Source organism: Camarhynchus parvulus, chromosome 24 (genome assembly GCF_901933205.1).
Source record: "Camarhynchus parvulus chromosome 24, STF_HiC, whole genome shotgun sequence".
In the NCBI taxonomy this organism is placed as follows: Eukaryota; Metazoa; Chordata; class Aves; order Passeriformes; family Thraupidae; genus Camarhynchus; species Camarhynchus parvulus.
This window is the reverse complement of record NC_044594.1, coordinates 2,714,426-2,728,516: the sequence shown is the minus strand read 5'-3', so window position 1 is coordinate 2,728,516 and position 14,091 is coordinate 2,714,426. Positions and strand designations below refer to the sequence as shown.

The following is a 14,091-nucleotide window of genomic DNA, read 5'->3' as shown; positions in this document are numbered from 1 at the left end:
GTCAGTTGATGCCCAGGGCTCAGAGCTGTGTGAAACGTTTGCTCTAAGGCTCAGGAGCCAGAGAATTTCTTGTAAAGATTTGCAAAAACTTTGAGAGGCTCTGCTCTGGGCAGCTCTGCGTGCATCCTGCAGCTCCACACCGCAGCAGGAACTCCAGATGTGCACGGACTTGATGGGAAATAGAAATCAAACATCCCTGGCTGTGCTCCCTGCTGGAGCGCGAGCACTGATGGGAAGTTCAAAAGCGAAGTGTTTGAGCCCTGACTGCATTAAACCATCAAGGAAAACTCTGTTGGTGTGAAGGGCTGCTCTGAGAAGGTCTGAGGTGGAGCTGGAAGCTGAGTGCTGGTGTTTCAAAGCATCCCATCCTTCAGGGACAGGACAGAGGTGGGAATGGGAAATGTCTGAGCCTGTCACTGCTGTGACTGCATCTCTCTCTCTCTCTTTTGCTGTTTCCAGTTCCCCGGTTGCTAAGAAAATCTGCTAATTAATGTGCTGCACTCCATACTGCTCTAGCTAAGAAATCTGGGGCCTGCGAGGGTCATTTTGGGGCTATTGCCAAAACAGCTGCAGGGCTGTGCCAGCTCACATCCTATTTAGCCAATATCAGGGAGCTCTTTTCATCCCTGCGTCTCCTCTCTCACTGTGTGCCAGGGAGCACGAGGATGAGGTTATTTCCTGCAGACCTTCCATGGTGGATCAAGCACTGGCAGCAAACCCCAGAGCTCTGGAGAGCCTGCAGCTCACAGGGTCAAGAGCTCCTTCCTGCTGAGCAAGGCAGGGAGCAGCAGCCAAAGCTCCCTCTCTAGAGGGGAGCTGGGTAAAGGCACCTTTTTGGAGCATCATATTTAAAACATGAGCAAGGGGCTAAAGAGGCACCAGCTGTGCATAATTCAATGGTTTCTCCAGACCTGCATTTCTGAGGCTGTAACAGCACTCGAAGAACCCATTAAAGCCCTGTCAGGATGACAACCTCAGCCACGCTGAGGGAGCCAGTGACAGCACAGTCCCAATTTGTGTAACGAGAATTGGGCACTGAGGGGTCCCTCTGTAATGAGAATTGGGCACTGAGGGGTCCCTGTGCAATGAGAGTTGGGCACTGAGGGGTCCCCAAAGAGCCAGGGAGCCCTGAGCAGCCCCTGGCACATGGTGCCTGTGACAGCCCCTCCACAGGGCTGTGGGCAGGGCAGGGAGAACAGCACTGGGGCTCCATGGGGGCCGTGCTGAGGTGAGCACTCAGTGAGGTGTTTTGAGACTGAAATTGGTCACAGGGGAATGGAGCTGAGAGCTGCTGAGCCAGGCTCTGCACTCAGCTGCTCAAAGGTACCCATGAATTTCCCTGTCCTCCACAAACTGGGGAGCCAGACATCACTGGTGGAATTCGTGGTGGAATTCCTGTTCACGCCTCAGAATGGATTTGCAGGTTCCTAACAGCCTCCACCCTCCCTGCTCGGGACAAAGGGGTGAAAAAACATCTGAGGGAGCATTTAAAGGTACCCATGAACTTGCTCAAAGGTACCCATGAACTTCCCTGTCCTCCACAAACTGGGGGGCCAGACAGCACTGGTGGAATTTGTGTTGACACCTCAGAATTTTGCAGGTTCTTAACATCCTCCACCCCCCCTGCTCAGGACAAAAGGGTAAAAAAACACCTGATGGAGCATTTAAACAGCACCAAAACCTTCTCCAAAAGCTTCTCCCACCACCCCTGGGCACCACTGTGACCAAACACATCCTGCCCCAGGGCACGGTGGCCATCCCAGTGTGGGGACATGGTGACAAACCTCAGTCCCCAGCTGGCACAGGGCAGGGACGCTTGGTGCCAGCCCATCCCGGTGAGCTGGGGGCAGAGGATGTCCCCGTGTCCCTCTGGGGCCTGCAGGGACACTAGGTGGCACCGCGAGGAAGGGAAAGGCACCGCGACATTACCGAGCCACCAGGAAGAGGACACAGCTGACAGCCAGGTACGCGAGCAGCATGAAGAGCCAGACGCCCGGAGAAAAAGGGTCCAGGAAGGAGAAGTAGCCGGGTCTGCGGCCCTGGAGAGGGAAAAAGCAAAGGAGGAGTTGGAGCTGGGTGGGTTTGGGGAGGTGGGAATAGTTCTGGAAGGGCAAGAGGGGAATTACCTGCGCTGGTGGTGCTGCAGGAGGGACGTGGATAAATGGGGGAAAGGGGATAAATGGGAATAAAAAGGGGAATGGGATAAAAGGGAGAATGGGGAGAAATGGGAGAAGGGGGAGAAATGGGATAAAGGGGAATAAATGGGAGAGGGGGGATAAACGGGAGAAAAGGGAATAAAAAGGGGAAGGGGGGTAAATGGGAAAAAGGGAAATAAATGGGAGAGGGGGAGAAATGGGAGAAAGGAAATAAACAGGAAAAGGAGAAGAAATGGGACAAATGGGGCAAAGGGGATCAATGGGAGAAGGGGGATCAATGGGAGAAAGGGGAATAAATGGGAGAGGGGGGCGAAATGAGAGAAAGGAGATAAATGGGAGAAGGGGGAGAAATGGGGCAAAGGGGATAAATGGGAGAAAGGGGGGAAATGGGGTAAAGGGGATAAACAGGAGAAGGGAAGTAAATGGGAGAAAGAGGAATAAAAAGGAGAAGGGGGATAAAGATGAGAAAGGGAAATAAATGGGAGAAAGGGGGAGAAATGGGACAAAGGGGATAAATGGGAGAAAGGGGAATAAAAAAGGGGAAGGGGGATAAATGGGAGAAAGGGGGAGAAATGGAAGAAACGGGGCAAAAGGGATAAATGGGAAAGAGGGGGATAAACAGGATAAAGGGGAATAAAAAGGGGAAGGGGGATAAATGGGAGAAGGGGATAAGTGGGAGAAGGGGATAAGTGGGAGAAAGGGGGATGAATGGGGCAAAAAGGATAAATGGGAGAAAGTGGACTAAAAAGGGAAGGGGGATAAATGGGAGGGGGGGGATAAATGGGAGAAAGAAGGGGGAAAAAGGAGAAGGGCAATAAAGGAAAAAGAAAAAAAGGAGAAGGGGAATACATGGGAGAAAGGGGGATAAATGAGAGAAGGGAAATAAACAGGAGAAGGGGGATACACCAGGCTTTGGAACAGCCTTGCAGGGCAAACAAGGGACAGCAACCCCACAAATTAGTCCTGCAGCATCTCCCCACTGCATTCATCCCCTGAATCTCTTTTGCTCCCCTCTTTTGGTTCCTCCAGGCAAAGAAAGAGGTGAATTGAGAGAAAAATGAGGCAGTCACAGCGTTCTGTGCCTCCCTGGCAGGGTTTGCTGCACCCCCAGCCCTGAGGGGGGTCCCCCATCCTTGTCCACCCCACATTTAACTGGGCAGAAAGGGATTCACCTGAGCTCTCAGGGAAATATATTTGTGAAGCAAAAGGGAAAAAAAAATAAAATTCAAAACTTCTCTCCGTGGCCTTGCAAAGTTTCTTCCTTTACAAAAACCCCAATAAAATTATTACTTTTATCTCCGCGAACGAGATATTTTTATCTCCAGGATGCGTCAGAATTTCCTGTTTTTTTCCCCCAGCAAACCACCTTTCCTTAAAAAAAAAAAAAAAATAAGGCTTCACTGCGAGAAAAAGCAGGTTGATCTTCTCACAAAGCATTTTAAACTTTCACAAGGATGCTGCCACCACCAGAAAATTGTCAAGCATCACCAAATTTGTGCAAAAGAGGGAGAATAATTTTTTTTGGAGAAGTTTCTCAAAAAGCCAAACACCTCCCATTTGAGGTGGATTTCTCCCGTCAGCACCAGCTCTGTGGATGCAGCTCCTCTGAAAGGAAAGAGCAGCTCAAGCACACCCAAGGGACATGACCCCACAGCTCACAGAAACTTGGATTTTCTGTCCCAAACCACAAATTCAGTCCTGGCATCCCTAAAACAGCTCCACAGCTTCCCCAAGCACCTGTAACTGGGAGGCTTCCCACGAGGAAGAGCTTTGCAAAGGTTTTTTTAATTTTTTTTTTCCTTCTCCAGACTTAGACCAGCATTTTAAATTCCACTTCCATCCAAACCTCGCTGTTTTACTACTAAATGTTATGCAAAACCTGATTTTCACAAGGTCTCGGCAGTTCTCCCGGAGACTCGAGCTGTTGCTAGAAAAGGCAACAGTTGTTGCACAAAAATCTTCCTCTGCTAAAAATACCCGGGAGCCTGTGAAATCCTCAGCTCCAGTCACCATCTGGGAACCTGCAACGTGTCAGGAACCTTCCCCAGCAAACCCTGCCTGCAGGAAAAACCCAGCACGCCACAACCACCCGTCCCTGCGTCCTCCAGGACGAGATTTTGGGATCTGCACTGTCCCTGCACGTGGTGGGGGGGTTGGAACTGAAAGGTTTTTTGAGGTCCCTTCCAAGCCAAACCATTCTGGGATGAGCAGTTTTAGAGAATCTGGCTTGGTGAGGCTTTGGGTAAATGGATGAGCTGAGGAGCAGTGGTTCAGCATCCATGCTCAGATTAACTTAAAGTCAGTTCCCAAGGAAAAGTGCAGGTTCTCAGATTAATTTTCAGTCAATTCCCAAGGAAAAATTCAGGTAATCAGATTAACTTTCAGTCAATTCAGGTCCTCAGAATAATTTTCAGTCAGTTTCCAAGGAAAAGTCCAGGCTCTCCTGGGTTTAATTCCAGAGTTTCTCTTCAAGGCAATTCCTTCTGTTCCAGGTCATCTCCTATCCACAGGTGAGGTACAAACTGTGGAAGACACACCATTCTCTGTCCTTTCCCAATTTTTTGGTCGGTTGCTGCTGTGTTCTGGTTTTCCGAGCCACAGAATCTGCAGGAAGCTGCATCCCATTTCCAGGAGAAGCCCTTGCTCACCCTGCTGGAGCTCCTCTCCCTAATCCAGGGAGACCAGGGCACCTCCCAGCCCTGCAGATCCCATCCAGGGGATCCTCACCTGTTGGGATGCAGCTTCCTGCAGTTTCTGTGGCTCTGAAAACCAGAACACGGCAGCAACCGACCAAAACATTGGGAAAGGACGCAGAGAATGTGGTGTCTTCCACTGTTTGTACCTCACCTGTGGATAGGAGATGACCTGGAACAGAAAACATTGCCTTGAAGAGAAACTCTGGAATTAAACCCAGGAGAGCCTGGACTTTTCCGTGGGAATTGACTGAAAATTAATCTGAGGACGTGAATTGACTGAAAGTTAATCTGAAAACCTGCCCACCTGCCAAAGGGCGGCGCTGCCAGAGCTCTCCCCTTTGCTCAGCCCAACTTGTCTTAAACTCCCATAAATCCTGTTTTATTTTCATCCTCCATTGTTTCACCTTCTCCCTGGAGCTCAGGACAGGCCAGATCTCCCCCAGATTCCAGATGTCCCAGCAGGCAAGCTCCTTTTGCAGCCCCAATCTGCATTTGTGATGTGAGGGGCAGTGCCTTGGTTTCAGCCAAAAGGATAAAACCATCCAGGCTTCCTCTCCCAGCCCCCTCCCCACGCAGGGGGATGTTAAGGATGCAGCCTTGGGGATGAACAGAAACAAATTCTGTCTCTGTGCTGAGTGGCTCCCGCCAAGAGCAAACAAGTAATCAAAATCTAGTTAAAATTCTGCTTCCCCTGGTACGTGCAGAATTTGGGATCGATGATTTAACTGATCACAAAGGAAAAAAAAAAAAAACAACAAAAAACCCCAAAAATCCAAAATAATAATAATAAAAAAAAGGGATTGACTCTTCCTGTTCCTGGAAGTCAAATGGAATTGTCCCTTCCCCACCATGGTTGGATTTGCATCCTCCATTGTTTCACCTTCTCCCTGGAGCTCAGGACAGGCCAGATCTCCCCCAAATTCCAGCTGTTCCCTCTGGCTCTCCTGGGAGCCCCTCAAACTTTGCTTCCCCTCTTCCTCAGCAGCACAACCAGCTCAGTAACTCTTCATTCCTCCTCTAGGATGAAATGAGGCCCTGGGGAGCCAGCAAGGTGTGCAGGGCACAGGCTGCAGCTCCTGGAGCTCATCACTGCGGGCAGGGCAGGGACTGACCCTCCCTGGCACCCCAGAGCTGGCAGGGAGCTCCCAGGCCCTGGCACAGCCTCCCCCTGCGAGATGACAAAATTCCTTTCTGCAATTAAAGCCTTGATGTCTTCTTTATATTTCTGGGGCAGTTTGTCAATAAATTACTCTCATTAAGGAAATTGCGTTGGAAGCTTTAAATCTCCGGCTTTTGGCAGTGAATCTCTCCTGTGACTTTACAGTTGTAGTAGTTCTGGTTCTTTTCAGCTCCAGTCATTTCCAGGCTGCTGGGACATATTCTTTTCATTCACAGTTGTGGGTAAGAATAAAGATATTCTGTTCCCACGGAGGGCACAAACTCTCTCTTATCTGTCTGTTTTGAAGATGGGAATGACAATATCTGGAGTCTGTCAGATATTTTTAGGCAGTCCCAATAGAGCTTTGTTAATTGGAAGAGCTATTTTTCCTGGAATAGATATGTTCAAAATGTCCAATAATTGATGAAGGCCTCCTGCAAATCCTCAGATGGATGTGGGAGAGATTAATTTACCCTCCTCTTAAATTGTTCTTGGAAATCTTCATTTTTTCAGCCAGTGAGCAGCAGTTTGCTGGGAAGATACTGGTGGCTGGAGAGCTTGGACAAGGGGGACATTTGGGAAGGAGAGGACGACTCTGGATTTGTTGTTTTCAGCACTCCCTGCCCTGCACACGCAGAGTCTGGAGGAACCCCAGTCAGCCCCATCGATGCCATTTCTCACAAGTGTTTCCCCTAAAGAAGGAGGGCACAGAACTCTCCCCTGCCTCTGGAAGTCAGAAGGAAAGCAAAAAAACTCAGCCTGGGGAGGCAGAAATGCTGATGTGTGGTTGCTCCAGCCTCAGGGCACTGAACCAGGGCACATCCCAGGATATTCCACACCTCCTCCATCCCAGGATATCCAGAGCTGCTCCAGGGCACATCCTAGGATATCCACACCTGCTCCATCCCAGAATATCCAGAGCTGCTCCAGGGCACATCCCAGAATATCCACACCTGCTCCAGGGGACATCCCAGGATATCCAGAGCTGCTCCATCCCAGAATATCCAAACCTGCTCCAGGGCACATCCCAGGATATCCACACCTCCTCCATCCCAGGATACCCACACCTGCTCCAGGGCACATCCCAGGATATCCAGAGCTGCTCCATCCCAGGATACCCACACCTGCTCCAGGGCACATCCAGAACCCTCCTTTTCCTCTTGGGTCAATAAAAGCCCTGCACAGGCTGCTCTGAATCTTGAGCCTCATTTGGAGGGGGCTCAGCCTCTCTTAAGCCTCCTCTGGCTGGAATGAAGGAGTTTTTCCGTCCATCCTTCCCATCGTGTGTCCTCTGCAGCAATCGGGTCAAAACACTTTAATCCTCAGCTCACTTGGCCTAAGCTCAGCTGTAGCTGTGCGCTCTCCCAACCTCCATTTCCTCATTTTTGAAGGCAAAGACTGTCAGGGCTGAGCAGCCAGAATCATCCCTAGCCCCTCATTCCCTGCCACAGAGGCAGGATGTGAGCAAAAATGGGTAAATTCTGATTTATCCCTCCATGCAGAAAGGACCCTGGGCAGCTGATTCCAGCCCCTGCCAAATGCAGGAACTGCTCAGAGCTCCCCATCCACCCCCTGGGCTGGGCAGAATGGGCACCCAACAAAACCAACCAAGCCTTTTCTCTCTCAGAGAGCCTGTTAGAGCTGCTGTGTCAGAAATCCAGCCTTGATTGTATCACAAGCAGCGAAATTGAGAAAAATGACAGCCCTGGTTAAAGCTGCCATATTTGGTTATGTGTGACAAGAGGCACAGGCTCTGTGGTGGCTGGGTTGGCGGCGTGGGGAGGAGAAAGGGCTGAGAAATCACTTGCCACTGGAGCTACATGGAAATGAAAATAAAATGTCATCACATTTGAAGGAGCCCGGGGTGTGCAGAGAGCTCCTCAGCGAGGAAGAGGCTCATTTGTGGTTATTTATTAGGCTCCATCTCATCCGAGCAGTGATTAGCACACGTCAGCTGCAATTTTTGACATTGCAGAGGTGGATTTTGGGGTGGGGAGAAGAAGGCTCTGGGGCTGCTCTGCAAACCACATCCTTAAAGGAAAACCAGAAGTGTTTTCCCCATTTTCCCCTCCCTTTCCCCATTTCTCCTTCCCGTTCCCCGTTTCTCCTTTCCTTTCTCTATTTTTCCATCCCTTTCCCCATTTTCCCTCCCTTTCCCCATTTTTCCCCCATTTTCCCCATTTTTCCCTCCCTTTCCCCACTTTTCCCTCCCTTTCCCCACTTTTCCCTTCCTTTCCCCACTTTTCCTTCCCAGAAGTGTCCGGTTTGACAAATATTTACCACTTTGAGAGGTTAAATTGCCATTTATTTCATAAGTTTAATTTATAAATTGCCATTAAATGCCCCCATTGGGGTGACCCCATCTGGGCGATGCCTTTGCAGGCAGCTCAGATCCCAAGCCACTCTAAAACCATCCTGCAGCCCCCACCATGCCAAAAAAACCCCATCATGTGCCCTGGGAGGAGCGGGGAGAGAAGCCAAAGGGCTGGGGGTTGAATAGGAATGGAATTCACCAATCCTGACACGCAGCAGAGAGACAGAGAGAAGCAGGAAATAAAGGTCGAGCGCATTTGCGTTTAAATAAGAAACCCAAATATTTTTTTTTTATGAGTCGTTCATTATTTCTCCCCTAACCGGGAAGGTTTGCATGCAAATAATGGAGGGACATAAAGGGCTCTGAAATCAGGCTCTTACCATGTGAACTCTGTAGAGAATGCTGATTCCCAGAGTCATGAAGGGCTTGGAGAAATCGATCACCTTCTCCCGCTCCGCCGTGATCGTCAGCCCCGCCACGGCCAGGTCGGCTTTCTGGGGAGGAGGGACAGGGAGAAGGTTAGAATGCTGGGAAAGCAGCAAACCTGGGGCCACACAGGGTCCCCAGTGCTGCAGGGGGGATGTCCCACCTTCCTGGGACAGTCTGGCTGGGTTTCACACAGCCCGGCTCAAACTCACCCCAAGGTTTAGCCCGCCCTGTGCTCTGGAGCATGCTCCTCATTTTTCCCCATTTTTCCTTCCCTTTCCCCATTTTTTCCCTCCCTTTCCCCATTTTGCCTTTCCTTTCCCCACTTTTCCCTCCTTTCCCCCATTTTTCCATCCCTTTCTCCATTTTTCCACCCCTTTCTCCATTTTTCCTTCCCTTTCCCCATTCTTCCCTCTCTTTCCCCGTTTTGCCTTCCCTTTCCCCATTTTCCTCTCCCTTCCTCCATTTTCCCCTCCTTTTCTCCATTTCTCCTTCCTTTTCCCAATTTCTCCCTCACTTTCCCCATTTTCTCCTCCCTTTCCCCATTTTTCCTTCCCTTTATGCACTTTTCCTTCATTTTCCCCCTCCCTTTCCCCATTTTTTCCCTCCCCTTCCCCATTTTTCCTTCCCTTTCAGGCTGGAGCAGCTCCTTCCCTCAAGTGCTCACAGCCCAATTCCCATTTTTATTCATTTAATGCATTACAACCTGGAGCCATAAACCAATAAATATTATATTAATCCATAGAAAACCAATAAATATTATATTAATCCATAGAAAATACAAACTTCCCCCTCCCTGTTGGACACAGCTGTCCCTTCTGGTACAAGCAGGAAGGGGACAGAGCAGCATCCTCACCCCTGAGCCATGGAGTTCACAGACCTGCCAAACCCAGACCTCCAGAACTGCAGATCAGTCTCCAAATTGAAAAAAAATAAAAATAAAATAAAATTCAGAGGACTGGCATTAAAGTTTGCAGATTGACCTGCAAAGCAAATGAGATTAAGGGGGAGAAAAAAAATAAAAATAACTTCTTCTCATGTTAATACCCTTGTAATATAGATAAGGGATTTGAATTTTAAATATTATTTTTATTACTTTAGCTCTTTTAATGTCTGTAATTGCTTTCTGTAAAAATGAAACCTCCACTCCCTTATCCATTTGTTTCTCTGCTTTGCAGGAAGATGATTATGCATGTGGGAAAAAGAGATGACGGGGGAGAAAGAAAAAGCTCTTTGCACTTTTTGTCCCTAAATTTGGCAAGGTCTGTGCAGATGCCAAGGCACCACCAGGCCTGATGGAGGTCCTGGGAAAGGCTGCAAGAGGGAAAAGCTGGAGAGGGAAAAGAAAGGGAACCAGGAAAGGGAAAAGAAAGGGATCCAGGAGAGGGAAAGGAAAGGAACCAGGAGAGGGAAAAGAAAGGGAACCAGGAAAGGGAAAAGAAAGGGAAGAAGGAGAGGGAAAATAAAGGGAACCAAGAGAGGGAAAGAAAGGGAACAAGGAGAGGGAAAGGAAAGGAACCAGGAGAGGGAAAAGAAAGGGAACAAGGAGAGGGGAAAGAAAGGGAACCAGGAGAGGGAAAAGAAAGGAAACAAGAGAGGGAAAAGAAAGGGATCCAGGAGAGGGGAAAGAAAGGGAATCAGGAAAGGGAAAAGAAAGGGAAACAAGAGAGGGAAAAGAAAGGAACCAAGAGAGGGAAAAGAAAGGAACCAGGAGAGGGAAAAGAAAAGGGAGGTGACCCACGAGCCCAGGAAGGGGTCACAGAGAAGGTGACACCTCCCAGGCCATGCAGGGCTGCTTGGACATGCTCAGCGGAGGATTTGGGAATTGTTTCCAAGCAGCTCTTACAGATTCCTGAGAGGTTCAGGCTGCAATGAATTAGGAGCTGAGGAGAATTTCTGCACAGGCAGACATTTACCCACAGGCTTTTTAAAAGGCACCAGTAATCCCAGCGTGGTGTGTGAGCAGTTGAGCCCTGTGTAAACACCAGCAGATCGCTGAAACAGGATCAGTTCATCTCTGGAACGTGGCATGTGGAGGATTTTATCCATGAGGAAAGCCTAATGCCTCCTAAACCCCCCTTGTCTCTACTTAAAAGGTTTGTAGGTGCCATTGTCCCATTTCCTAAACCCCTTAAAAGGTTTGTAGGTGCCATTGTCCCATTTCCTAAACCACTTAAAAGGGTTGTAGGTGCCATTGTCCCATTTCCTAAACCACTTAAAAGGGTTGTAGATGTCATTGTCCCATTTCCTAAACCCCTCCTGTCTCTGCTTAAAGGGTTTGTATGTGCTATTGTCCATTTCCTAAAGCACTTAAAAGGTTTGTAGGTGCCATTGTCCCACTTCCTAAACCCCTCCTGTCTCCACTTAAAGGGTTTGTAGGTGCCATTGTTCCATTTCCTAAACCAATTAAAAGGTTTGTAGGTGCCATTGTCCCATTTCCTAAACCCCTCCTGTCTCTATTTAAAAGGTTTGTAGATGCCATTGGCCTGGGCAAAGTCGTCCCAGCAAAGCCCCTGCTGAAGGTACAGCTCAGTCTGACAATGGAATTCTTCTCCCAGTTCTCCAAATTAAACCCAGTCCCACCAGCAAAGCCACAGACTGAAGCAGAAGGTAAAAATGCCATGGCAAAAGGGGTTCATGCCAAAGCTTGCAGGAAATTTTCATTCCTATCCAGGGGTAAATATAAAGGTGCTGTTGAAGGAGCAGCAGCATTCCCAGGTTTGGGGTCCTGACCGTTCTCTGGGGGGAAACAACACCTTGTGTTGCTGGATCCTCAGCAGCACCCTGAACTGCTCTTCCCTACACAAAATCCAGTGCAAATCCGTCCCCTCCCTCTGTCCTCAGAGCAGAGACACAGCACAGGCTTCCCCAGCACTCAGACTGTGCCCAGCTCCCTTCTCTCCTCTCCAGGGGGTTCTGCCATTCCATCAGAGTTGTTCCCCTCTGCTCATTCCCTGCTAACTTTTCAGAGGGGCAGAACTTCCTGCGGCAGAGCTCCAGCTCCTCATCATTTCCCTCTCTCTTCTCTCTGCAGGCTCAGTCGTGCAAGTTAAGAGCTGATCTCTGATAGCAGGAAACTTTGATCTGGGAATGGCATGCAAAGAATTCTCTGCCTGAATTTCACCCATTTCATGCTTTCAACTCTGCTTCCTGACAAAACTTCTGGTGATTCACTGAGCTTGGTGGAGCTACAGAGGAGCTCTGAGTTCCCTCCAGCCTCCCCACCTGAGCACAGGCAGGTGTTGGGATTTTATGGGCCCTGGGGGAGGAGAAATGGATTTTTCTTTGTGGCCCTGCACTCTGCCCAGGTCTGGGCTCTGGGGAGATGTCAGGACCCAGGACATCCTTCTGGCTGTCCTGAGCAGCCCAGACCCTGCCAGGGGGCTCAGGGACCCTGGCACAGAGCCCAGAATGCCCCTGTGGGTTTGATTATGACCTGTGGAGCAAATTACCAACCTTAGATGAAGATCAGCAAGCCACAACAGTTTAAGTAGAATATTAGTGAAATTATCACAGGGTGGAAAAGTAGATTTTGGTGTTTTTAGAATGGGGGTTCAGAGGGCAAGATGGAGGGAACTGGGTGTGTCCAGCCTTTCTTCTTCTTCTTGGCCTCCATCTTCTGCTGTGATGGTGGCACTTTGGGATTGGTTTAGAGTAGAGGCTCACTGTCTAACATAAGTGATGGGTGTTGGGAAGTAATTGTAAACATTGTACACATAGTTTTTAGTATAAAGACATAACACCACCCCAGGGGCAGGCAGAGTGCCTGGAACTGTCCTGCTGGACAGACCTTAGCTGGACAGGAGAAAATGTTTTATAGATAAGATAAAATAAACAACCTTGAGACCCAGAAATGAAGAGCTCTGACTCCTTCTTCAAGCGCCAGGCTGGGAAAAGAGACTTTGGAACTTTTCTTGAGGTCACTCTGAGCAGTGAGAGATCCCAACAGGGAGAGGAAAAAACAGGAGGCAAAGGATGGATGGGGGGAAGAGGGGTTGGTTTTCATCCTGCCAGCACACTTGCAGCTATAAATGTTGGCATGAAATAGGCTTAGAAAAAGACCCAGAGCTTTTTGGGAGTGGAGACAAAAAGCAAACAGCACTTCTCCTGACAACACACACCCAAGCAAGGCCAGAGCCTCGCTGGGTGAGAGGAAACCCAGGTGGGCCGGCGTGCCAGACAAAAGCTGCCACAGCACCGCCCTACCTGGCATCCCCGTGGGCTCTGCCGGCATCAGGGCTCTGCAAAGGACCCCAAACGTGGGGGCTGAGCCGGGCTCCTGAGGAGGAACAACAATGAAGCATCATTCAGGAGCAAATTGCAGGGACTGCCGGTCCCGAGGCGCAGCCGCCCCCTCGCCGCGGGCTCTGCCAGGGCTCAGCTCGGAGCTGGCGGCGAGGAACGGGCCCTGACGTCAGCCCCGGCCCCAAGAGAGCCCAGAGAAGCCTCCCACGGCATGGGATGGCAGGAGGCAGCTGGGAGGAGAGCCCAGCTGAGGCCCCACAGAGACCCCAACCCTCTGCCAGGCTGTGGGGACACAGCACAGGGAGCGAGGCTCGGGGCTGGGGATTTCTGTGTGAAACCCCTGGAGAACAAACCAGGGCAGCTCTGGGAGCTCAGGGCTGGTGTAGCCATGATATTTTCTGAGAAACCCCTTTCCTTAGGATTTTTTCTCCTGAGAAGCTGAGAGGCCTCAGGAACAAAATGTGAACAATGGTTATCTGCTGCTGTGGAATGCAACAGGTGCATCTGTGATTGGTCTCATGTGGTTGTTTCTAATTAATGGCCAATCACAGTCCAGCTGTCCAGACTGCCTTGGTCAGTCACAAGCCTTTGTTACTCATTCCTTTTCTATTCTTAGCTAGCCTTCTGATGAAATCCTTTCTTCTATTCTTCTAGTATAGTTTTAATATAATATATATCACAAAACAATAAATCAGCCTTCTGAAACATGGAGTTAGATCCTTGTCTCTTCCCTCATCCTTCGACTGGCCACCAGCAAGGAGAACCAGCACCCCAAAGCTTTAAGGCTTCCCTGTTCTTGGTGTTGCTGCTCCTGAGGCTGGACAGGATGGAAAACTTCATGTCCCTCACTTTAAAAAGGGCTCTGATCCCCACTGAGCCAGGCATGGTGGAACAAGACTGAGGCTGTGAAAATGCGTCCCTTGGTTTGTGTCAGCCAGAGAATTCATTTCAGCTTGAGGAAGTGCTGGGGAGAGAGAGAAGGGGAAGAGCAGACACCAGCAGGGACTCTGAGCCAGAGCTGCACTGCAGCAGCGAGGAGCAGGATGGAATTCTTCCAGCCCAAATGCCCTTTAAGTCTCTGATGCCAGAAAGGAG

At 49.6% G+C, this 14,091-nt stretch overlaps 1 protein-coding gene across 2 annotated transcripts in view; it reads right to left on the bottom strand.

Annotated features, from left to right (window-relative positions):
- GRIK4 (glutamate ionotropic receptor kainate type subunit 4) overlaps positions 1 to 14,091 on the bottom strand; it is a 200,899-nt gene that overhangs the window by 9,763 nt on the left and 177,045 nt on the right. For both annotated transcript variants that reach the window (XM_030964960.1, XM_030964961.1), the window contains exons 13-14: positions 8,706 to 8,819; positions 1,930 to 2,039 (exon numbers count right to left, since the gene is read on the bottom strand). In XM_030964960.1, the coding sequence (XP_030820820.1) occupies positions 1,930 to 2,039; positions 8,706 to 8,819 (224 nt within the window). The remainder of the gene's footprint in view (positions 1 to 1,929; positions 2,040 to 8,705; positions 8,820 to 14,091) is intronic.